The sequence below is a fragment of the Stegodyphus dumicola genome, chromosome X1 (assembly GCF_044657685.1).
Source record: "Stegodyphus dumicola isolate Sdum_Otavi_A_Nest chromosome X1, ASM4465768v1".
Lineage (NCBI taxonomy): Eukaryota > Metazoa > Arthropoda > Arachnida > Araneae > Eresidae > Stegodyphus > Stegodyphus dumicola.
In genome coordinates this window covers 90,151,922-90,178,492 of record NC_140780.1, presented here as the reverse complement: position 1 = coordinate 90,178,492, position 26,571 = coordinate 90,151,922, and the positions used below count along the sequence as shown (strand labels likewise).

Genomic DNA, 26,571 nt, shown 5'->3' with positions numbered 1-26,571 from the left:
AATTACGGAATGATAATGAACAGAAATACCAAATTATTGCCATCATGAGAAAAGTTTTTCCTGTCCAGGCTGCAGCGAGGTAAAAAAGCAGACAATTCACTCAACTTCTCTTTCAAGTTCGCGATTCATGTTGTCATATTTTATGAGCTTTATTTCATGAGATTGTTTAATGCTGCCTTTTTTGGGGGGTCCAGATGTTTTGTGGATATATTAAAAATATTTTAAATTTCAGCGCTTTTTAATACAATGACAGATAAGAAACACGTTCAAGATTTTACTGCTTGCTGCGTTGAAAAACGTAAACACGTTCCATTGACAGTAATGCAAAAAGTGGAAATTTTACAAAAGATGGAGGCAGATACTACTTTTCAGTTTATAGCAGGATCGTATTGAATTGCGACATGGACCGTGTATGATATACGAAAAAATAAAGAAAACCTGCTGGAATTTTGCAGCAAGACTGATTCTAACATTGGAATCTAAAACTGGAAATCTTTGCATAAGGCAAAATCTTCAAACTTCGATGCTGTCTCTTGTACAAGTGGTTCCGGCAACGGGGTACCAATTTTAGGACCGTTCCTCAGAGAAAAGGGGAAACAGATTGATGCCGTTTTAAAAATAGAGGAGCTGTGTGATTCCAGCAGCTGTTGGCTGAACAGATTTAAGCTGAGGGCATGGCATACGTTATCTGAAAGCATGTGGGAAAAAACTTTCAGCAGAAAAAGATGCTGCAGAGGAATTTATTGATGAATTTTCTGTGTTAGGGCAGAAGAAAATCTTAGCACGGAACAGGTTTTTAATATGGACGAGACTGGACTTTTTAACGATGTTTGCCAAGAAAGACATTTGTGACAAGCAAAGAAACTGCACCATCAGGGGTGGAAGAAGCTAAAGAAAGAGTTACTATTTTAGTATGCAGCAATGCAGCTGGGATTTGACAAATGTAAACCAGTGCTAGTGGGTAAGAGCACCAGCAGTCCCAGAGCTCTCAAAGGAGTAAAATCCTTACCTGTGATTTACAGGAATAATAAAAATTCCTGGTTCACAAAACATATGACCGAATGGTTCATGAAACATTTTGTTAAAGAGGCTAGAAGGCATTGTAACAATGCGGGGTTACCATCAAATTGCAAGATTTTACTAGTGTTGGACAACGGCTCTACACATTCAGATGCAACCACTTTAACATGTCATTATGTTGTGGCCCCCTTTTTTTTACCCCCAAAGTGTCATTGATCCAACCAATGGACCAGGGCATAATACAGTGACCTTCAAGAGGGAGCCATTATAAATCAGTTTTTGAAAAAATATTTTCAAGTGACCATTCTATTTCACTTTGTGATTATATAAAAAAAGAAATCACCATCAAAGACTGTATTTATTTATTTGTTATTAGCTGAATCATGGAATTCTGTTTGCCAAAACAACATTAGTAAATGACTGACATAATGTATGGCCATCTTCTCTGTTTATTGAAACTGAGAGTGATGACACTGAATTTTATGGTTTTAGGGTCAGTGCAGGAAGGGTTCAAGCAAGAGAATTGCTGTTACATTCGAAAAAAGAATAAATGAGGAGGCTTTGAAAGAAGAAGTAATCATTGAATGAATGATGTGTTTAGATGAGCCAACATTGGCATGTCAGATGATCGATGATGAAATCATTAATCGTTGGCTCTGTTTTGAACTCACCACAGCAAGAAAACTATTGAGACACTGACACAGGTAGTGAATTTGATAGAGTGAGAAAATATCTTTTAATGAGAGTTTGGAACATGGTGGAGAATATCTAAATTTTTTTAGAACAACAGAGCTGTGTCACAGAGCAAGAGATTATAACTATATAATTAACAAAAAAAAAAAAAAACTTACTCTGGAACACCTTAAAATTTTAAAGCAAACCTCTATCAAAAAAATGTTTCAAACATGTAAAAAAAAATGAAATACACTGCTGGCCACCCAAATTCCAACACCAAGAAAGACAAGAAATATCACAACAAAATTTATTTAGTGATAACATGTTGACCAAGTAACAAATGATTAAATTTATAGATTTCTGTGAAGTGTGGTTCCTTCCAGAATCAGTGGCCAGAGTAGCCACCATTGTTGGAAATCACCGCTGCCACACGCCTCGGCATTGATTCAAAGATACTTTGGATGTGTCTTGGGGTACAGCAGACCAAGCAGCTTCCATATGTTGCCAAAGTTGATCTTCTGTGGCAGCTTGAGATGTAATCTGAGTCAATCGTTCAGCAACCATGGACCACATGTTTTCTATCGGCGAAAGATCTGGAGAGGGAGCCAGTCAGGGAAGCAATTCAATCTGGTGATTGACGAAGAACACTTGGACAGTTCATGCCACGTGGGGTCGCGCATTATCCTGTTGAAATATGGCTGTGGGCAAGCCCTGAAGGTAAGGAAGGACAATTGGCTCCAACATCTCGGAGATGTAGCGCTGGCTGTTTAAAGTACCGGCAATGCGTATTAGAGGACTGCGAGAGTGATATCCAATACCCAGTGCAGGACCAGTGTGGCAGTGCATAATGCAGCTGTTCAGCATCCTCTTTCCATGGTGTCTCCAGACTCGAATCCGACCATCGTGGTGTTACAGACAGAAGCGTGACTCGTCAGTAAAGACAAATTCATTCATTCTACCGTCCACATTCCTCTTTCAGCGCACCATTGGCGATGTAGACGTCTGTGGTTCTGCGTCAAGTGTAGACGAAGCAATGTACGTCTTGCGGACAGACCACTCTGCTATAAACGGCGTAAAATGATACGCACAGACACTGGATGATGCGTTACAGACTGAATGTGCTGTGCTATGGTTCGTCATGTGACTGGGCGATCCGTCACTGCCATGCGCACAATGTTCCTGTCATCACATAAAGTGGTGCACTGAGGTGGATGCGATCGAACACGTTGGTCCGTCGTACCCTCCTGCATCCAACGGTCACATATCCACATTACAGTTGTTTGGTTTCGTCCAACATGACTACCGATTTCCCTGAAAGATAATCCACACTTTCAGTAGGCCACTATCCTTTCTCTGTCGAATTCAGATATTTGATCAAACGATGATCGCTGTTTACTGCTAGGCATAATTGGCCTTTTTTTTTTTTTTTTTTTTTTTTTTTTTTTTTGAAAAAATCACAAGAAAAAAATAATTGCCGAATTTGAAATTTTCGAAAACTCCAACCCTGAAATAGCACTTTAAAAAGTGGGGCCACAGGCGCGCGTGATAAGTGTCTGCACTGAAATTCTAAACATTTGCTTATCTCACCTCCGCTAATGCATGTTGTAAATTTCATGTTATTTGTACGCTTTCTTCAGGGTGGTGCATTTATGGTGGCCAGCTGTGTATTTTATGCTTTATGCTTCATTAGTAGCCCTTATTTTTTAGATGTGTTTATTGTTATGTCCTTGATGCTTTTAAATATCCCTGTAATCAACTAATATAAATGAATAATATGATAAATATATATATAATAATTTAATGCATATAATAAATTAATATATATGTATATATTGTAATAAATTAATTAAATTTATGTAATATGCCTTATTTATTTTGAACTTTTAGTCTGCACATTATGATTTATCTTTTCTGTCCTGAAATCCTCAAAATCCTAAATCCGCACAACCTCTGGTCCCAAGCATTGTGGATTTCTGGACTTCTACTGTATTAACTTTTTAAACATTATAAATGCTTACAGTAATGACATCTTCTCGTCTAAATTAATGCTATTTTTTCATGCACTGTTTTTTCAAATTTAAAACTTATCTTTCATTGCTGTGAATTGCGTCTTCGCAGTCAATGTCGCATGGCTATGTCATCACTCCTCACTTCCTGTTTCAGGGAAGAAAGCCCTGTGAACCAGCCCTTCTGAGTCCTATTTCTTTCTTACTACAATTTAGGGTCATTTTGATTCTGATGGAAGTTTTTAGCTTTGGAGAAAAATGCTAAAAACTGTCTTAGTCATAGATTGCAGATGCTCACAGTCAGATTTTGTTTCATAGGGTTATTAATTTTCAACTGTGAAAAAGCTATTTATGTTTATATATAAGTAAAGCGATTATTTTTCCTACAAAGTTTCCTGTCTGAGATATTTGATTTATCTTTCGAAAAAATATGAATAAAAGTTAGTCAAATCTGTATCTCCAAATTCTTATAAGATTTATATCACATTGCAAATTAATTAGCTCCATTTATATTTGTAAGCTTTCCGGTTCGTTATTTACGTTCACTTTTAATGGTAATGAAAATTATGTAAAATCAGACATAAGGCATTGAAATCTTTAATTATGTTCTTGAAAGTTCTTTTTTAATTTTTTTTTTTTTTTTTTTTGTATATTCTTGGGATTTTTCATTTGAAATAATAAGGCAGTATTTAAATGTAGGAAACACACAATTTTTTTTAAAAAATTCCAGTTTTGTTTCTCATAATTGGTATTTAAATGGCTCTCAGAAAGAAATGATAAATCTGTTATCCATTATTATGTTTTGTTTTTAATGGTTTTATATTTTTGGTGTCATGAAAATTTTGAATTTTATTAAATCAGAAAACCCTTTTAATACAGCCCCTGCACTTAACCTCTTTACCTCATTATAGTAAATCATTTCTTTATGCTGACTTTTAATTTATTGAAGCAGTGCAACAAATTCTTGTTGATTTCAAGATCATCCATGGCTTAAGCTTACTGTTGTAGTTAGTGTTTCCATAGCATTATCCATTTGAAAACTTTTCACTAAAAGGTTTCCTGATGATTAATAATGCGATATATAGTGAAAAAAGTATTCTGAATGTTTTCTTCTTTTAGATTATACTTTAATTTTATGGATATTCCATTTCTTACCAACTGTAGAAGTTGCATCATCACTTACAAATCCAATCATTTTATTCCAATGTAATTTATATCTGTTATAATTTTCATTTCATAAAATTTGTCATGTGCCCCTGTTTTTCCTTTTCTGGAATATTTCCAATAATTTCACTTGCTTCAAATTCATCAATGACAAACACCTTGCATAAAAACAGCAAATTATGCTATATCTGTGAATCAGCACTCTCATTGTCTGCTATTGGATTGCTGCAAAATCTACATTTTTCCTTTTAACTGACATTGTAAATAACTAGTGGTTTCATTAATATATTTTGCTACCATGCCGTCTGACAACAAATTTTTTTAATAATTGTTGTTTGTCAGAACAAAGAAGTTCAACAAACTTAAATGATCTCTAAGTAATTATCATTAGTAATGGTTTTGACCATTTTGCAACAATATGCTCAAGAGCAAAACTTGCATGAACTATTATTTAAGTGGATTTATTTGCTTCAGTAAAAGAAGTCTATCGTTGTTAAGACAGATTTCAAAAATTGTAACTTTCATATCCTCCTGTTCATTTCATAATTGCAGCATAAATAGTATTTGTATGGAAACTATACTATCTTATATTTCGGTATTACAAATAAAACATATAATTTGCAGCATGCAGTAGCACAAAAGAACAGATTTTCCTATTTATGTAAAAAAACATGTCCTTCTTTGCCCACTTTTCTTTAACCCTTTGTTAAAGACATGGCTTTCATTTTAATTTCTTAATTAAAATCAGTATTGTAAATTTGTGACCTTAATTCAATGATGTGAATTATAGTATAAAAGCAACAGTAAAAACTTGTGCTCAGTTGTAAGTTATTTTAGGTATTGATGTAATGCAAATTTAACAAAAAGCATAAATAAATTGGCTTAAAAGAATCACATTAGTTTGTCTATAAACAAAAAAAAAAAGTATTGCAAGATGAATTCCGTAGCTGTGTATCCAATTAACTTTACTGATTGTAACGTTAGCGAGTATTTAGTAACGTTAATGACTGACTGTATGCATTGTGTCTGCAAAAGTCCTTGTATAGCCTTTATTTTTGAAACCATTTATCATAGATATATATTTTCTATTACATAAATATTTTAAATGATGCAATAAAGTTCCAGTAACAAAATTTTGTAGAAACAGTGTATATCAGAGGTATTGACTGGGTCAAAAAAGACTACTGAAGCACCACAGTTTGTTAGCTTGGTTAACTGAATTTATTGATTGGACTGATGGGGAGAATTCTCTCATCTGAAACTGGTTACTTGGATTGACATGCATACATACACTGTATATATAGTATTATAGTATGCCATACAGTAGCAAAGACAAAATCTGACACACTTCCTTCTATATCTTTTTCCATCCATAGCTGTCACACGCTTTGTCCCAGTCTCTAAAACTTTACATGCGGCAATTAACTAAAATTATGTAATTAAAATGTATTATTAGCCATCTAAAATTCCTTTAGAGCCCTGAGACCACTGTTACATGCTTTTATGTACTATTGTTTGATCTACTCCATGAATTTTACTGCATTACATCCATTTTTAAGATCTTTTATAAGTAAGTTGGTCACGATATGTGTGATTACATATTCCAATCATTATTTAAGGGAATATATTACATCAGAAAATGCTGAAAGTATATTTTCAGAAAAAGTTTCAGCCATACTTTCTCTTAACTAGATACTGATAAAAATGTAACTGATTTTTTTTTATTTATAAGGTAGCAACTCTGCTTTTATCCATTCAAAGTAAATCATAATACAGAAATCCTTACTCTCCACAAAATGAATTGAGCCTTTTTGTTATTAAAATTATTATCTAATAAAATTAAATTTAGCCATTTAATGTTGCCATGAATCTGTTGCATTTAATAAAATAGTAGTGCATGTTTGTTTAGTCGTATGTCATCTTGAAGTAAATTAAGAATCAGTATTTTAGTAAATGCTAAAGAATCAGGGACTGTTTACAAAATTAAGGGGCATTTAAATATTGGTTCAGTTGGTGTTATAGATTTATAGGTTTTGCACAAAATGTGCATCAGATTTTTCAAATTCTTTAAAATGTTTAATATTTCTAAATAACATAGTTTTTCTTGAATTCTAACAGTAGTATATGAATAATGTACAAACAAAGGAAATAAAGAATTGGATAATTTTTGAGATAATCTTTAAAAATAATACAGTCAAAAGTTGTTAATCCGGACACCCATAATCCGGAATGATCTATAATCCGGACCTCAAAGCTACAAACTTTCTGTAGCTTTTAACTTAATACTTTTATGCATGTGCATAATACATTTAAGCATGCACGTTTAATGTATAACGGGTAAAATTATCTAATTATCTATTTCAGTTAATGTTGCAGATTGCGTTGTTCCTTAATCTTCATATTGGATCCGGGTTATTATTTTTTGCAGTCTGTTAGAGCAATTTTATAAAAGTAAGCTTGAACTTTCGATTATGTCAAATAGAATTTCCGATGCTAGAGCTGCCAAAGCAAAAGTATGTTTCGATGTCCATCAAACAAAAAGTGGAATTGCTGCAAAAAATGGATAAAGGCATATCCTTTGTTTCTCTGACAATTCCGAAATCTGTTTATCAATTTCACGCTGCTCTGCGGGGGGGGGACGTCGCGTTGCGCAATGAGTTCATCTGTCAGCCTTATCCTTATCTTCAGGGCAGATGTTTTTATTTTATTCAGCTTATAATTCCTTACTAAATTTAATATTTCCTCTCGATGTATTCTGTCTTTGATATGATTTAAATCAAATTCCTCGTCATTATAAATATCACGATTACACATCAAATAGTTTTCTGGTTGCAATTTTCTAATTTCGACTATGCGTAATGTATGCTTTACGCATGCACGCGCTGAAAGAAATGTTTAATAAAGTAAACAAATATTAAGCTTTTTTTTTTTTTTTTTTTTTTTTTTTTTTTCCCTAAATTTTGATACCCTTTAGATCATAATTGCTCTTTTTATTTCATAAATTACGGTTTCATATTTTTAATTTTAGAATTTCTGCATGCCATCTTACCAGATTTAAACTGATGATCTATAATTCGGAATCGCCGAAGTCCCGACGAGTCCGGATTAAAGACTTTTGACTGTATTTTAGAAAATTTGTCTTAATTCATTTATTTAGATGGTATTTGATTCGAGTACTTTTATCTGAAATGCAAAGCTGTAGAAATTGTACATTCAGATGAGACCTTTCTCTCAGTTAAGCATGGAATCCTTAATATTTTGTAAAAATACAGGGTCAAATTTTTGTTAACAATCTAAAGTAGTGTATTTTTTTGGCCTTTACCAAGTTGTACTGCTTTTCGCCAGTGTACTGCCATTATTCCCTGCAAATTTTCATGTATTTCAAATTTGGGCTATGTGATAGCAATATAAGCACATGAGCATTTAAACCAGTATATAATAAAATCTGTGTATATGGATGTATGTATATATATAGTACAGTCAAAAGTCGTTAATCCAGACTCGTCGGGACTTCGGCGATTCCGGATTATCGATTTTTCCGGATTATAGATCATCAGTTTAAATCTCGTAAGATGGCATGCAGAAATTCCAAAATTAAAAATATGAAACCGTAATTTATGAAATAAAGAACAATTATGATCTAAAGGGTATCAAAATTTGCAAAAAGAAAAAGCTTAATATTTATTTGTTTACTTTATTAAACATTTCTTTCAATGTAAGTTGTTTAAGTTTTGCTTCGCTTCATGTGATAATATTTTCTCTTTAATTCTATTAAACAGACATAATTTCTTGTTCAGTTACAAAGTTCCGCCGTTCAAGTCCTATAATTGCTGTGTCAAGAACACCGACTAATTTGTCAATCGAAATTTTTTTGTTTTCAATAACCTCTGTCACTTTTCTTCGCTATCGGAAGCGAATTATAATGACGAGGAACTTGTTTTAAATCATATCAAAGACGGAGCATATCGAGATGAAATACTACATTTGGTAAGGAATTATAAGCCAAATAAAATAAAAACATCTGCGCTGAAGATAAGGATAGTGCTGACAAATCAACTTCCAATTCATTACGCGCCCGCCGCCGAGCAGCGTGAAAATGATAAACAGATTTCGGATTTCAAAACATACTTTCGCTTTAGATCCTTTACATATTAACAAATATATATCGGAAATTCTATTTGATATAATCGAAAGTTTAAGCTTACTTTTATAAAATTGCTCTTACAGTCTGCAAAAAATAATAAGCCGGATGCAATTCGAAAATTAAGGAACAACGCAATCATCAACATTAACTGAAATAGATAATTATTTAGCTTATACGTCCATTATACATAAAATGCGCACGCGAAAACGTATTCTGCACTTGCGCACACTCATATGCGCAGTCGTAAAAGTTCTTACGCGCACGCGTGAACGCCTCTGCGCATGTGTCAACGCGGTGCATGCGCAGAAAGTTTTTAGTTTTGATGTCCGGATTATAGATCATTCCGAATTATGGGTGTCCGAATTAACGACTTTTGACTGTATATATATTTGCTGACTAGTTTGGTCTGCAGTTTTTGGATTATCCTACGAGATATTATTTTCAAGCATTTTTTAATAGTGATAATTCAGGGTTCGTACAGTCCTTAAAAGTCCTTAGATTTTAGGGAATCGATTTTTGGTCCTTAAAAGTCCTTAATTTTGGCTAAAATCAGCCGAAGGTCCTTAATTTTAATCATCAGAAATTTTTATCTGTTTTTACGACTGTCATTTTGAGTGTGAATTAGCATTTTGAGGAATATTTTTGGCGATTCACTGCCGTATATATGGTAATCTTTTGAATGGGTTCATGAGTTATAATTTGTTTCTATTTCTAATATAAATGATGGGATACTCGAGTTTCTAAGCAAAAAGTGAAACATAAGCATTTCGAAATTCATTTTTTCTAGTAAAGAGCTCTTAAACAACTTTTTGCTTTTGGGGATGTGAATTCTTTTATTAAACGGTTCTAAATTTGGCGACTTTTCAACATTTTGGCGATTTTAAGATTAGTCTCTATAGAAACTTTTTAATTCCAAAATCTGAAAATGTTTCGACGATTTTTTTTAAAACATCGTAACATTGATAAATTTTATTAAAATAATGGTAATATATTGAAATTTTATTTAAAAAATAACATTAAAATAAAACATTTTTATTTTTTTGCTGTCATATTATAAAGTTTCATTTTGGCAACTTATACAATATTTTAAATCTGAAAAATAAACAAGGTATAATTCTATAAAGCACAATTTACGAAACAGCTCTTAGCAAAAGCAAAATTAGCTGTGTAATTAATTAAAAATGTCTTGTTTTTAATTTTTTCATAGTAAGAGTTTTTCCCATGTAATTGTCTCAGAATATTCAAAATTCTCAGAATGTGCATCAGTTTTCTCTATAAAATTTATTTTATACGTTTCCCTCCTACTTTTTTCCAAAATATTTCTGTCTTTTTTCTGTTACAGAAATGGTAGGAATAATTTTTCTTTAGGATTTTAAACATTGCAGCTTGTAAAGTTTAGAAGGATTAGAAGGCAAGATTTATAGACCCACGATTCTAGAAGATTCGAGAAATATGTGACAAAAAGAAAAATGTCTCCAAGGTATCAAAACGTAGTGGATGGATTTTACAGAAAGTTTACAATGAATTTCTTAATTTTGGAAGAACATCTGGAAGAACAATGAAAACATAATATTTGAATGTATTACTTCTGATACTAGAATCTTAACATGTTTATCTTCTCTACTTTTCACTAGACAGAAGCATAGAAAATATCAAAAATGCTTCTGATCTTATCACATGGATAGGCATTATAGAAAGGGTTTTTTTATTAATAAAGAAATTGGAAACTTACAATTTAAAAGATTCATCTAATATTTCTTAATGCATCATACACATAGCTGGCACTAGGCATTTTCCCACTTGATGCAATCTCTGTGGATCCTAAGTTCTGCTGCCTACTTACTGCCTTTCTAAATTCTGCTTCCAATGCTTGCTCTAAATTCTAAAAGTTTTGCCATTTCTAGATTTTGTTGTTCGGTGTGTTACTAAATTCTAGAAATTCTGCCACATCAGCTATGTAACCGTCCTTTACTATACTATATGTTTCATATTGCTTGTGAATATTCATATTACTAAAGAAATAAAATTAGCCACTTTTTCTGTACATTCTAAATGCATTTAGTGTTTTTTAGAATAACGGAAATCCTTAATTAAATCCAAAAATTCTAAAATGAAAAGGAAACATATTGAAGAAAGAAACTTATTATATAAAGGAAATTATTCTTCAAAGATATGTGCAGCTATTATTATGTAAATTACCCAATTGTTTATGATTTCAACCTTTACTATAATTTTCCATTTCTATTTCCTCGTATGATAGGGTTATTAAGCCAGATTAAATTGCAATTAAATTGTATAATCTTTGACCACTAGTCCACATTATTAGTTTGAATTTGACTGTTCTTGTTTAATTATGTCAACGTGAGCTGTAATTGATTTTGTTAGCATCAGAACATGCCTTTATGTTCCGAGTTCTTTAAATAAGAGGCGTATTTAAACCTTTGTCTGATATTGTAGTTAATTTCAGACATAGCAATAATATGCTTCACGTCTATCAGAGGTTTTGGACTATTTAACTTTTACCAGATCAATTAAACCCTCATAGGTACATTATGGAGAGGTTGAGAAGTTAGGAGATGAAGCACGCAGAAACTAGTGAGAGCATTAGTTTGCATATTGAGACAAATCTCTAATTGTTAGAAAAGATGCTTAAAAGAGAAGGAAATCGATATAAACGTTCAAATATGACCAACTATCATAAGTGTAAAATATTTAATGCTACTTGATAAATTGCATAGTTTATTTTATTCTCAAACTTGTTAACAATTATGTTAATTAATTCATGTTTAGTAATAATGCATACTACTTAGGGATCTATTTTATTTTTAGGATGGTGTTACAAAAGGGAAATTCAGGCATAGATAATATCTTCAATTGAATTTATTCAGTTCCCATTTGCTCATAGGTCCTTAATTTTTTTCATTAATGGTCCTTAAAGTAATTTCCGTGTGCAGAAGTGTGTACGAACCCTGTAATTAATTAAACATTATGAATGATATTCAGCAAAACCACCAAAATAGTAATTTAGGTGGGAATTACTGAATTGTATTGCATTGTTCTTAAGTCAAATTTTAACTGATAACTTTTGCTTAAAGAACTGACATCCTCAAGTAGCATATGCAATTACATTGATTTTAAAGTGAAATTATGCATAAAATTAACTCACTGTTTATTTCTAGTAATATTTTACTTAAATTTCTATTCATACTTTTATAATTATGGCAACTGTGTGTTACATAATTTACATATTTTTATGTTTTAAAATATCTTTTCAGGTAAATGCTCTGCAATTAAATTCAGCATTTTGCTTTCATGATTATATATATTATCTGTGTCTTAGTTGTAAACATTTACAGAAAAGTATAGTTTTTAAAACTTTTTCTCCCGTATATGGATTGAGGAATGTATTAGGTAAATAAGATCTTTCTAAAAAAGTATTCTGTTGCTAGTTCAAAAATTTTTCAAATCTAAAACCCTTTTAGGTTATACATCTGATTAGATAGTAGACTGGATAATAGGTTTTGATAAATTAGTCTTTTTAAAAAAATAATAGGTAATAATTATTGTATAATAAATTCTGATGAGTTAGTATTTGGAGTGAGAATTAGTCTTTTTAAAAAATGCTAGATCATGAATTAAATTTTACTGGTAAATTACATATGCAATTTTAAAGTTGGAGGAATTTCTAATGCATGTCAGGTTCCTTTTTGAATATTTAGTAACTATTATAAAAATTCTTATGCACATTCTTAAACTTCATTTCCTTTTCCTTGCATAATAGTAATTCTCTAATAAAATGTCTTTAAAAATCTTTTATCTAAGGAATTGGAGCAGATGCGGAAGCGAATTGAAGATAATCATCAAGGTCAATCTGCCAGCCAGAAAGTTGAAGACAAGCTTAAGGTGATTATGTACCTAAATTTATTCTACACTATAAAGTGCTGAAATCTTATAAGCTAATTTTTCTTATTTATTAGTAAAAGAAATTGTCAGTATGTTTTGCTATGATCATAAGTATCATATACTGTAATAAATTTTCCATTTTAATAATACTTCTTTTTATTGAGATCTTATTCTTCATCCTGATATACCACTGTCTAATTGTTGTCTGAGTTTTAAAGCAAAATATTTTTGTATGTTACATAGTGCATTATAATAGCATTTAATGCTGCAAGATGTGGTGAAAATTTCTGGTAGCATCACAGTTGTAATTTTATGCAGCAGTAAATTATTTTTTAACAGATTATGAAGAAGAGCACTGTCACTACAGTGAAGATATGAGAAAATTCTTCTGTGTGTGTGCTTATGGCAAAGCCTTGAGGGCTATCTGCCTAAGGGGAGGGATGCCTTCGTGGAGGACTTTCTAAGGGAAACTGGTTCATATACACATTACACATAGGGAAAACCACGAAAATGTCCATGCAGCCAGCCCGTTTGCGGGATTCGAACCTCGGACCAAACTACCAGTGTTCGGCGACTTTTACCACTCGGCCGCTGGTGGGTGAGAAAATTCTTGATTTTGTGCTCATAGCCATTAAAAAAGATTTGTAATCACACAGGCAAACAGTAAAGCTGTGTTCGCACTGGTCCGTTGGAGGGGAAAAAACTCTTTCCGCATACGTCAGTTCATACGAGGGCAGAAACTTTCACTTTTAAAGTTGTCACATGCACACGCTAGATGGTTCTTCATATCAGAAAAAACTAATTTTTGCGTGGTATTTTGGCTTTTTACCGTTATATTTTTTTAATTAAAGTGAATTCCATTTCAATTAGATGAATGTAAGAGAAGAAGAAAGCAGTGGTTTATATTATATGAGAGATGACAGCAGCAAGGAGATGCAAATAATTTAATTGAAGAAATGTGCTTTAAAGACAGTGAAATTTTTTTTAACTTTCATATGCATCGCATAAATTTGATGAATTTCTAGCTTTCATTGAATCATTTATCCAAAAGCAGAAAACTTTTCTCAGAATGTCACAGAAAAGAATTCTTTGGAAGATAAGAATATGATATCCCAGAAAAGGATCATTGTATGTATCTAATTTACTTTATGAATTTTATTGACTTTTTAAAAAATTCCTAATTGGATTTTTCGATTTTAGATAGTGAATGTTTCATGGAGTTCACCATAAAATTTTTTGCATGATGTATGAACGTCCCTTAATATAATTGCTTTAATTAATGTAATAAAAAAGTTTTGTTTTATTTAAATGTATGTAGGATTTATAGGATTATTAAGCTAAATATCACACTTGAAAAAAAGCAGTTATTTAAAAAAATTAATAAACAATAGAAATTTTTTAAAAAAAGTGTTTTAAAACATAGTTTCTGCCTTATGTACATATTTTTTACCTTAAATGTAACTGCAGTTACTTGAATTACTTATTCATATATTAATGAACAGCTACTGTCTAAAGTTTTATTTTATAGAGTCACTTTTGTCTAAAGCTTATTGAAGTAACTGCATTTTATATAATATTTCTTTTTCTGTTTCAAAAATTTCATTCCAGAGTTAGTAAATTTGCCGATATTCATGTAAGTCTTCTAAGTTAATGAAAATTTATTTTCAAGATTAAACCTCTGGCTAAGTTCTTTTAAGAAATGGTTTACTCAGCACCACTCGTTTAGAATTAAAAAATTCACTATTTTTTTAATTAGGTAAAACAGCAGTTTTAACCAGTATCACTTTTGCTAGTCTGGCATCATTCGATACGGAATCAGATCAGAACAGTCAGATCGTCTTATAGATTGTGTCAAAGGCCCTCTGTTAAAAGAATAATGCTTATAATGCCACCTGGAGGGTGAAAATTATGTTTATAGTCAATTAAAAATTAATGCAAACTTCTTTGCATAAAAAGATATCACAATAGATAAACAAAATTTCATGTATTCTCACCATCATCAAAGGCGAGAAAAGCAAGGCCTGAACCCTCGATACAAGTATCTGGTATCATCTGAATTTTCTACTCGGTGCGCTAAGGTGTCTTGCGAGAAGAGTTGGTTTTCAGACTTAATGTTAAAAAAACTGAATGAGCATTTTTTTTTTAAATCCCAACTCCATTACAACATCCCTGGTGACACTTGAATTCACAGTCTTTGACTCTGAAAACCAGTGTTTTATCCATTAGACTACAAGAGCAATTTTAAATTGATGTAAATTTGAAGTAAAACTCAAAATCTGGAATTTCAAAATCCATCACTATTTTCTTGTAACAGTCTATTGCTTTAAGTTACTGTATAAAAATTACCAACCATAATTAAATGGTTGGTAATTAAAGTGGTAGTGGTATTATGGTTGATAATTAAAGTGTATTACTCCTACTAAATTTGAGAATTTTTCTTTTAAGATATTCTATTAACTTATTCATTTTTAATTAGCATCTCAAATTTTCATTAAGATTAGTCATCTTGAGTTTACATTTTCCTCAAGACGAATCTTTGAAGATATACTCATTTAAAAATTTAAAAAGTCTGTGGTGTAAATTGGACATTTGAAACGAGATATCTAAAACTGGTGTGGCAGGCGGCGAAAAGATAAGGTTGAGTCTACTCGCGTGTTCTCCGTCCGTCCAGAAAATACCACCTCTGAGCTATCTTCTGATTGGTTGCCACTTTCTGCCTGAGCGGGTGATCACGTTGGTGTGAACTGCCCTTAAGGTAAACAGTAGAATTATGAAAGTTTTCTGTTTGAAGTAAAATTTCTTCCATCAAAACATCTTAAATCTTCTTTCTGTAGTCTTTTCTGCAAGAAAGAAGAATACAGAAGTTTGCTGTATTGTTTAAAAGAATATATTTACAAATCTGAAACTTAAATTCTCTTCAAAATATTCCCATATGACTTTATATGTCTTGGCATTTTTCATGCTGCTTGCAGTATTTTTTGAATATTATTAGAATATTATTGGGTTATCAGCAATTTGTTCTGAATTTTTACAATATCAGAAGCCCTCTTTGTTTCCACTTTACCCACTAGGGAAAAAAAAAATCTGATTGAATGAAAAAAGGTACATAGGCAGGGTATATCATAGTCACACATTTGTTTTCAAACAAAATCTGCTGCACATTTGAAGCTGTATCAGTGAGCATTGTCATACTGCAAGAATCAATTGTAAAACAAAATTAAGTCTGTAATCTAGTGTGATCTACAAGAGCAGTGATCAAAAATTGTCCACAAAGACTGGTGAATATTATCTTTTCACCAAATACTTGTTAGCTGTATTCATGGAAACTCGGTTCTCACTAATGTAAAAACAGCAGAAATGTACAACTAGCATTTGCTTCTTTTAGAGCAGTTAGACTACTCGTTAATTTTAAAATATCCGCACTTCTAGCAATAAAAGTTTATATGACTATTATAACCATTTTAATTGCACTTCTTGTAAAAGGAGATGGAGTTTTCCATATCACTTGCCATTTTCTGTTCTTTGATATTGGTCGCTTCTGTTTGCCAAAATTAGGTTGCTAATCTCAGTTATAAAAATTTTGATTGGTGATATGGATTCCAAAAGCTCTTGGGTTCTCCCTATATTGTAAATTTCTGTCGTTTATTTAAAATAAAAATACATTCCATTCTTCATTTTTTAACATAACTTCATCATACTCTAGCTATTAAAAGTTGTGAGGTTTCTCTGAATTAGGTAAAAATGAGTTTAAATAAAGCCATTAAAAATTCACTTATTGATTCTCTAATATTTTTTATATAAAACTTTTAACTTTTCATTTCATGCTAAAGACAATAAAAAAATTGCGTGTAGAAGTTGCAAGTTTAAAAAGTATTTCTTGTAGCACATAATTGTAACATACTTCTCAAATTTCATAAAATTCCGACTAGAAGTTACAAGTTTAAAAAGTATTTCTTGTAGCACATAATTGTAACATACTTCTCAAATTTCATATATAATCTGAACTTTAAAATCATGTTTGAAGTAAATATAATGTATGATCATTATGCTGATAAAGTATACTACTAGCTATTTTTTTTATCTGTAAGTGCTACATTTTACTACTACATTTATACTTATAGTGTCTAATACCATTTAAATGTATATCATGATTACAAAATAATTTTAATACATAAGTAAGCATACCAGTGAAGGAAGTATGTAACTTTATTTTGTGTTTGATAATATGACATAAGCAGCAGTTAAATAGCTTTAGATGGCAGTATCGGTAGTAGTTACATGTGACGCATTAAAAATTCTTGTTGATCATTGCTTAACTCAAAGCAGATTATGCATTGAGGAGACAGAAGATTCAAAATGCTTATGGTATGTAAATTCTCTGAAAAAACGGTTGTGTTACCTGTGTTTTAATGTGCATGATTTTACTTACTATTGTAAAATCAGGAACTTTTTTAATACTGATGCATAGCATTAATCAATGCCTGTAGATTATGCCATTAGGCTAAACTAGAATGAGAGCAAGATTTCATTAAGAGTGTGATATTTTTTTTTTTAAATCTTGTATAAATAAAAATATTAGACCTTGCTTCCTCACCTGCTCAGAAATATTTGGTGATATGGAGGAACACTCTGTATCTCCATGCTGATACCCAGTCGATTTTTCAAGATGCTGGCTATTTTTTACTACTTTCATGTCTAACAAAACATTAATTGATACTGTTGACTAGCCTGAAGGTTTTTTTGGGGGGGGAGGGGTTTAGCATCGTTACATTTTTTGGTTACTTAGATGTTGAGCGATATTGTCATTACCTCCATGAATAATGAGAACTTTGTGTTATTGATTGCACTGCTTTTTTTCATTGTTAAATAATTTATCCAGTTTGATGGGAAAGATTATCGTTGAATCTGCTCTTTCATCTTCATGTCAATTTCACTTTGTCTTTCCAAAGAGGTTAAAAACGTTTAAAACAAGAATCTGTAGAGTGTGCAGCATGTGTACACTACTTACATACCACATAAATTTTTATTATACTAGTAAAATATAGTACAGTCAAAAGTCTTTAATCCGAACTCGTCGGGACTTCGACGATTCTGGGTTATCGGTTTTTCCGGATTATAGATCATCAGTTTAAATCTGGTAAGATGGCATGCAGAAATTAAAAATATGAAACCGTAATTTATGAAACAAAGAGCAATTATGATCTAAAGGGTATCAAAATTTACAAAAAAAAAAAAAAAAAAAAAAGCTCTATATTTATCTGTTTACTTTATTAAACATTTCTTTCAACGCGCGCATGTGTAAAGCATACATTGCGCATAGTTGAAATTAGAAAATTGCAACCAAAAATCTATTTGATGTGTATTCGAGATATTTATAATGATGAGGAATTTGATTTAAGACGATGATCAAAGACAGAGATAAAAGACTGATGAAGAGTACATCGAGATGAAATACTACATTTAGTAAGGAATTCTAAGCCGAATAAAATAAAAACATCTGCCCTGAAGATAAGGATAGTGCTGACAGATCAACTTCCAGTTCATTGCGCACCGCGTCGTCCCCCCCCCTGCTGCAGAGCAGCGTGAAATTCATAAGCATATTTTGGAATGATTAGAGAATCAAAGGATATGCCTTTATCCATTTTTTGCAGCAATTCCACTTTTTGTTTGATGGACACTGAAACATGCTTTCGCTTTGTAGATCCTTTGGTAGCTCCAGAATCGGAAATTCTTTTTGATATAATCGAAAGTTCAAGCTTACTTTTATAAAATTGCTCTAACAGTCTGCAAAAAATAATAAGCTGGATCCAGTTAGAAGATTAAGGAACAACACAATTTGCAACATTAACTGAAATAGATAATTAGATAATTTTTGCTTAGCTTATACCGTCCGTTAATCATTAAATGCACATGCGTAAACGTATTATGTGCATGCGTTAATGGATGCGCAGAAAAGTTTGTAGCTTTGAGGTCCGGATTATAGATCATTCCAGATTATGGACATCCGGATTAAAGACTTTTGACTGTACCTAGTGTTGTTTTTATTATTCTGTCCAGCCATTGCTCATAAAATCTAATCCTGCAGAAACACTAGCAAAGCACACACAAATAGAGCTTTAGCACCTAAGACACAGAAGTACTGTCAACATGTATATTCACCCTACTAGTCCATCTAAATATAAGCATTACATTATATTAAGTAATGATGAATTTTTTTTATGTTACTGCATTATCTTTAAATATTATGTTAGCGAACTGAATAGATTAATTCTTTGATCACTGCAAATTTCATTTGAAGTTTCAAAGCCAGATATATGTAATGAGATGACTGTAAGAAATTCATAAAACTGTGCAAAAATCATAAAATTTTGCATTTTATTCAATTATAAATACATCATAATTCATGCAAATGATGTGAGTCACTCAGGTTTCAAAATCCCAGTGATTAGTACTTGAAAAATATTTCAAGTAAATATATCAAAATTCAACAGATTGATTACTTATACTAACTCGGTGACTTACCTACAATTCAATAAGCTCTGGCATTTGAAAAAAAAATCAAGAACTGTTCCACACACGAACTTCAAAATTAAATGCTAGTCAAAAAATATAAAACAGAGAAAATTTCATATTTGCTAACTCTGTTATTTACTATTATACAGGTTTTAACTTTAGTGGGAGTTGATATTCTACTACTTAGAGAGGCATATCTACCTAGTAGGAACTGCTGTTTTGTCTTATCAACTGTTAAGTTCCTGTGCTGAAAATGTTGCAGATCTCATCAAAATTAATTCTTCTGGCTGTGAATAGTTTTTAGACCATAATTTATTAAATTTGACCGATCATTTTTATTATACTTAGCTGAAAATTGTATTGCTTTAGGAATTCCATGTTTTTGGTTGATATTTTATCTACTCAGGTTTTCAATGGACTCTCAACTAGACTTATTCAAAGATTGCAATTTAAGTGAGGCTGATTAATTGAGCAGGGGGAACAGCAGATATTTTTAACAAATGCTCATGACAAAAGCCATGTCTTGCTGTACAATAAAGTAGGTGTAATTTTTGGCGAGGGGCATTAGGGCAAAATTCAATTTCATCTAAGTTTGGTAAAAAAGTATAGAAGACTTTTAGGATTTTAGTTCTAAATCCCATTATCTGCTTAGTTTGAGTAGAATTGAAATCTTATTTGCTTTTATATTTTCTACCCCCAAAATAATCATAGACTTTTTGGTAATCATTGCAATGTATTATTAGCCTTAGTTGCTCATGACAGATTTCAAGGTTAGCTGTCAACTTATACAAAAAAAATAATAATAAATAAATAACAAGAAGCTATAGAAATCGTTTCTAAGTACAAGGAACTAATAAATTGACTTCTATAAATTCTGTTGAATGATGCAATTTTTTAAATAAATTTTCCTGAGAAATGAAAAGTGTAAAATTAAAGTGAATAAATATTTCTTTAATTAGAAACTCCCTCCTCCTGACAGTCTCATATTACTTTAAAAAATAATATAGCCTTGTTTATAAGCTGTTTTTTCCTACAGTTAATCATTTTGAAAATGTGTTTTGGTAATTGTTTTAATTCTTTCTACATTCTAAAATGTCTTTTTGTAACTTTAAAGTGAAGATATGACTATAGATAAATGGCTTCGCTAGCTGATGCATAAAAATACTCTGAAGATATGCTATCATATTTAAATACTGGTATATAGTAGTTTGTTAACAAGATAAGTCAAATTTGCCAGTTTATCTTAATTAGTAGCAATACATTTTTATGATCATGATTTTCATCTTGAAAAGACGTTTTTACTTCAGCTGTAGGTTTTCTGGTCATGAGAAAAATTCTTTGCTGCAGCCAATGCCTAGGAAGCAATACATAATATTTTAGTATCTCATGTACAAAATTTTAATTATAATATTTAAATATTATACTATTGTAATATTTTTAGTATACAGTACAAAGTCCATGATCCAGACGTCCAATATCCAGAGTGATCTAAAATCCGGACCTCAAAAATGGCAACATTTTTTGGGGGGGAGGTATGCTTTATGCATGCGCATTCGGTTTTCCCCTGCATATAAGAAAACACGTGGAGAGTCAGGATTCTTAATTTCACTTCGGCACTAAATAAAATACCTCGTTATTGAAGAAACAATCATTTTAGCATAAATTTGTATGATCAATAATTAGGCTCTCCATTTCTGAGTATCTGCTTGACATAATATATCTCAAACCAAAACATTTTACATAGATAATGTCATTGATTTTACACACACTAATATTGTATATCCCTGATGCCAAGTTGGCTAATCATTATTTATTACATTTTGTTTTCATCCCCCCATGTTTATCAACACATGACAACTTGAGTAATGACTCATGTAGTGATGGCCAAACAATTTTTTTATGTTAGTAATTGAATAATAAAGAGTGTGTTAACCATTTATGTTGACATTACGCTTGGCGTTGATTGCAGCTTTAAGATAAATGTGCTGAGAAATATTGACAAGGAAAAATTTAACAAAATTTTCTTTCTATATGCTAAAAATAGATTTTCTTAATGGCCAAAAGATTACATTTAATGCTATTTGAATTAAGAATAACTGATTTGTTATTCACATAAACCCAGAACCAGGGCCAGGGCTCGTATGGCCAAACCAGGTGGCAGAATTTCGGGAAGGTTCTTGCTAGCATAATTTAGGACCCCCAGAGACTAGAGTAAGATATCTAGCACCAGTCCTCAATAAGCTTTAGGTATATGTGGGAATTTATTTATTCAGGACTCAGACAAGCCTTAAGCATGTGCAAGAAATAGATATAAGTATAATAAATAAGTAATACAGTTCAGGATTAACTGTCTCGGTGCATGATAGAAGCAACATAAAATTTAGAGGAACAACTTTAGTCTCCAATCTATAGCTAAATTTTCTGATGATAGTCACAAATTTTAAAGATTTTTGGATATTGCAAACCAAAGGTGATTTTTTCTAATTAACGGATTTTGTAAAGAAATGTAGAGAAGCGGTAATAAATGAAGGTGATATAAAAGAAAATTTTCGTTGTGATGATAATGCTCCTCAATCAACAATCAATCAATGAATGGCAAAATATGTAGTATGGTTCTAGATCCAGAAAATACCGGTACCGATAGTGAAGAAAGTGACAGAGAGGTTACTGAAAACGAAAAAATTTTGTCTGACAAGTTAGTCGGAATTATCAACACAGCAATTACTGGATTTCAACTATGTAACTGAACAAAAAATTATGTCTGTCTACAGAATCAAAGAGAAAGTATTAAAACCAAAGCAACTTAAACAACTTACATTGAAAGAAATGTTGAATAAAGACAACAATTGAATATCAAGCTATATTTTTTATAAATTTTGATACCCTTTAGATCATAAATGCTCATTATTTCATAAATTATGATTTCATATTTTTAATTTTATAATTTCTGCATGCCATCTTACTATATTTAAACTGATGATCTAATATCCAGACAAATCCCCGGAATCGCTGAAGTCCCAACGAGTCCGGATCTCGGACTTTGTAATGTATTATGTGCATCATATCGGAATTAGAATGACCACTTTTTCCATCACCCGGTACTGAAATCTGTATTCACACATTATGAGTGAGTTACATGCCCAAATAGCTGAAGACCAGATTAAATTAGGGATCCATAATGTCTAAAATTTGAAATATCTCTACTGTTTATACTGCTGACAAAACTCAGTGCTTAAGGTGTGTACATATGTATTTTCCCTCGAAATTCTTTATGAATAAGTTAATTAGATGTAGAGGTGAAATGTGATTATGTTGTTTCTTTGAAGTGAAAACTGTTCTTTATGATTTTTGAAGTTAAGTTATACCTTTTATCATCTGAAATTTGAATTATGCTTTTTTTTTTTTTTTTTTTTTTTCTGTGCATTATTTATTGTCAGCCACATCTGATTTCTCTTTTAGTTTTTAATATTGTATGTTAATATGCATGCACTGAAATTGAAAACTGGTAATTTTCTTCAATAATGACTTTTTACAACCTAACAAAAAGATACTGTGTACAAACTGCTAATATGTTTAAATGATATAAAATTTGCCTAGGTTAAAAAAACCTTTCTGTTATAAGTAGCATTTGAGAAATGAAGGTTTTCATACATAATTCAAGGGGAAAATGTGGATTTAAAAAACTTCTTGTAGGATTAGTTGTTTTAAATTTTATGACTAACTTGCCTTAAAATTCTGAGCATATGAATATTTTAAAATACCCCATATTAATAAAAGTCTAATTTTAGGTCCTTCTGGCAGACAATGAAGGTTTGCGCAGTAGCGTCAGTCGGCTGCAGGAACAGCTTGACACTACAAAGTCAAGTAACAAGGCCAAAAAAGGCGCCTTAGAACAACTAAATCAAAGATTGGCTCAAAAGATTCAAGAACTGAAAGACATTCAACATGAGATTTCAAATTTACTGAACTCCTGATACTTGAACATCATGTATCATATGCTTCAGTGCCCCTGGTCATAAATTGTAGCTCCCTACCAAAAAAATATCCATTTGGGTCTTTACTGAAGAAGCTTGTTTAGCTTATTCCCTTGTTATCTACAAAGAATTCAAGGCTCCAGAATACTCTATCCACTTAATTTGGAATTTGATTCATCTGTTCAACATGCAAAACCAAAGATGTGCATTTTGTCATTCTTCTGGTACATGAGCAAATATTCAAACATCACAGTTACTGCTGTGCTTTTGCAAGTTCCTAAGCAAATATTTCTTTAGCAGCTATTTTTCATTGGCTTCATTAGATACCTGACTTTATCATTTTTATCAATTTTTTGTTCATTAATTAATTTTATGTTTGATTTTCGTGGAATGTGTCTTCAATGATTTTTTAACTTAATGTTCTTCATCGTGTGTACTTTCTTGTGCATACTGTGATAGAATTGTTTTTTTAATTTGTTAAAGTTTCATACCATATCTTGCCCCTTCAAGAATATTCAGTCGTACATTCTCCTGTTAAACAGATATCTGTGAATACCACTGGTAGCCAGTTTCATTTTTATTGCAAAAACTGTTAATTTATAAATTACTTTTCACATCTTACTAACATGTGCATGAAACATTAATAGCCATTTGCAAAGATTTTAAGAATGAATCTACTGTTTTACTTGACATTAACACATTTTAATGGACGTTACATCATATTTTTAATTCTTCTACTAATGTTAAGTTACTTACGGTTTCATTAAAATTAAATTTTTATATAGTTATTCTGTGTAAACCTTTAAGAGATTTGTTATATAAGTTTAAGTTTTATTCACCAAATAATTGAAGTGTAAAACTGATAAGATCATGTTAATCATTTCATCTGCTGTGTCCAGAATTTTTAAATTATGCATTACTTAATTTTCTTTTATGACCAGTGGCTGTTATGCATGCCACATAGATCTATGAATTCTATTAATTGGCTGTGACTGAGCTATTATATTTATATGAATTAAGGTAAAATTGTAAGCTCTCAAAGGCTCACATATGAGCTCTCAAAAGGAGCAGAAGAAAGAAAGAGGCAGCTATTTCCTTTTAGGTAATAGTGTATTGGATGCCCACCACTTGTAATTCATTAATTTAGTGACAAATAGTGAATGAAAATGCTACATTGCAAGTTCGAGAAAACTGAACTTCTACACTACAGTTAGCAGAGTTTCCAAGCCAACATCGAATTGTAATTACTTCAATATTCTTATTCATTTTGAGTAAGAAATCGTGTTTTATGAAATTTTGCATAGTTATTAATTTAAGGATGTATGACTTTTGTTTTAACTCTTGTTATTTATTTATTTCAGTGAAATGTAGCTAAGCCATTGGGTTTCTCTCATTAATTTTCCATTTTATAAATCATGTGGATTATATGTGTTATGCTCAGTCTGTAATGAATATTATGTATGAATTTATATTTTATGTAAAATATCCTGTGTAATTATTTGTAAGCTTAGTTTTTCGTGTAAGTTATTTTACAATTTTTATATCTAGCTTATTCATCTTTTAGTTCTTTCAGACACTCGTCAGATTTTCACTATTATGTAGCACAAGAACTTTGATCTGCAAATATTAATGTTTCTTACCCTTTGGCTTAGAAGTCAGTGAGAGTAATTAATTGCAAGTTGCTTTCATTGCAAATGACATGTAATGTTACTTTCAGGTTTCTGGATTTTTTTTTTTTATCAAAATTGTTTCTTGCGTATTAAAACGATTTTTGCTCTCTGGCAATTTCTGAAGGCATTAAATAGATGCACGCATTAGTCTGATGCGTCCATCAAATGTTTCATTTGGCTAATGCCTGAAGGTGCCATAGTTGAGGATTGTTATGCAATGACATTTGTCATTGGCAGATGAAGTTTGGTGCAAATATGTCACGTTAATTTTTATCTTTTTCTACAGTTGCTCTTTACATTTAGATTATTTGTGGAGAATAAAGATGGTGCTCTCCCAGTCACAGTGTATTTGATTCCTGCTGCAGACATGTTGCACTGCCATTATAAGAGACATTATTCTCATGTTCGCCATATTTATGCTAATAGATAGGTTATACTTTAAAACCAAAGTTGAATGTTTGTGATGACTGCGTCATTGAGAATTAGGTTGATATGAATCAGTTTATACAGTGTTGAGTAGATTGCAATTCTAAAAACTCTAAAGATGTAGTTGAATGCTGTCAACCAGCAGCAGGTCTTTTTCATCTCATTATTCATTTGTTACATTGTTACACTCTATGTTGTACATTTTTGAGAATAAATTTTTCAATATGGTTTTTATGGATAGAATAATGATAAAATGCCTGAAGCTAAAATGTCAAAAAGGGTATCACCAGCAGTATTATGCACGTTGATTTGAGCCCTTTTGGCATTAACATTTGTGAGATTATGTACTTTGTTTAAAAAGGGTATTTTACTTGTTTGATACTTGAATCTCTTAGGCAATATTTGAAGATCTGACAAACAGTGCCCTTTCTGGATGATCTAACTATGTAAAATGATCTGAGGTATATAGGCCCTTTGGGCATGCAATATGTGTATTAATGTGTTTTAAGAGCTAATTTTTTTCCCTTGTACATTCATTATAGGACAAAATGAACATGAATAATTTACTCTTCAAATGTCTCTGTGTATTCCTTTGTTTTGAATGTCTGCATTTAATTTCACATCTATGAAACAATAGCAATACTGATATGTATTTTTACACATTACACAACAATTTTAGTTTTCTGAAATTTTAAAATGATATATATAAAATAAATTTTTTAATTTTTGAATTATTGAAATACTAAAATGCAGTTATATACTATAATTATGAAGTAATCCTATATTTCGGAATGAATTTGTAATTAATAAATTTAGTAATTGAAAAGCGTTAGATTGCTCTTCTAAATTCACTTAATTTTGTTAATTATGGGAACATAACTTTCCACATTCATTTGATTGAATTTGAGTGTTTAGGTTTCTAACATTCAGGTTTTAAATCAAATTTAATAAAAACATGTAACTATAGAAAAAAATAAAATTTAAAATATTTTATTCCTTTGAAGTTCTCATTAATTTATAATATTGGTATTATGTTGGGGAAATAATAAACATTTCATTAGGTATTCAGTGAAATA

At 31.2% G+C, this 26,571-nt stretch overlaps 1 protein-coding gene across 3 annotated transcripts in view; it reads left to right on the top strand.

Annotated features, from left to right (window-relative positions):
• LOC118193351 (uncharacterized) overlaps positions 1–26,070 on the top strand; it is a 370,168-nt gene extending 344,098 nt beyond the window's left edge. For all 3 annotated transcript variants that reach the window (XM_085807853.1, XM_085807852.1, XM_085807851.1), the window contains exons 8-9: positions 12,832–12,912; positions 23,214–26,070. In XM_085807853.1, coding sequence (XP_085663979.1) covers positions 12,832–12,912; positions 23,214–23,399 — 267 coding nt within the window. In that variant the 3' untranslated portion in view covers positions 23,400–26,070. The remainder of the gene's footprint in view (positions 1–12,831; positions 12,913–23,213) is intronic.
• Positions 26,071–26,571: the final 501 nt, after the last annotated feature.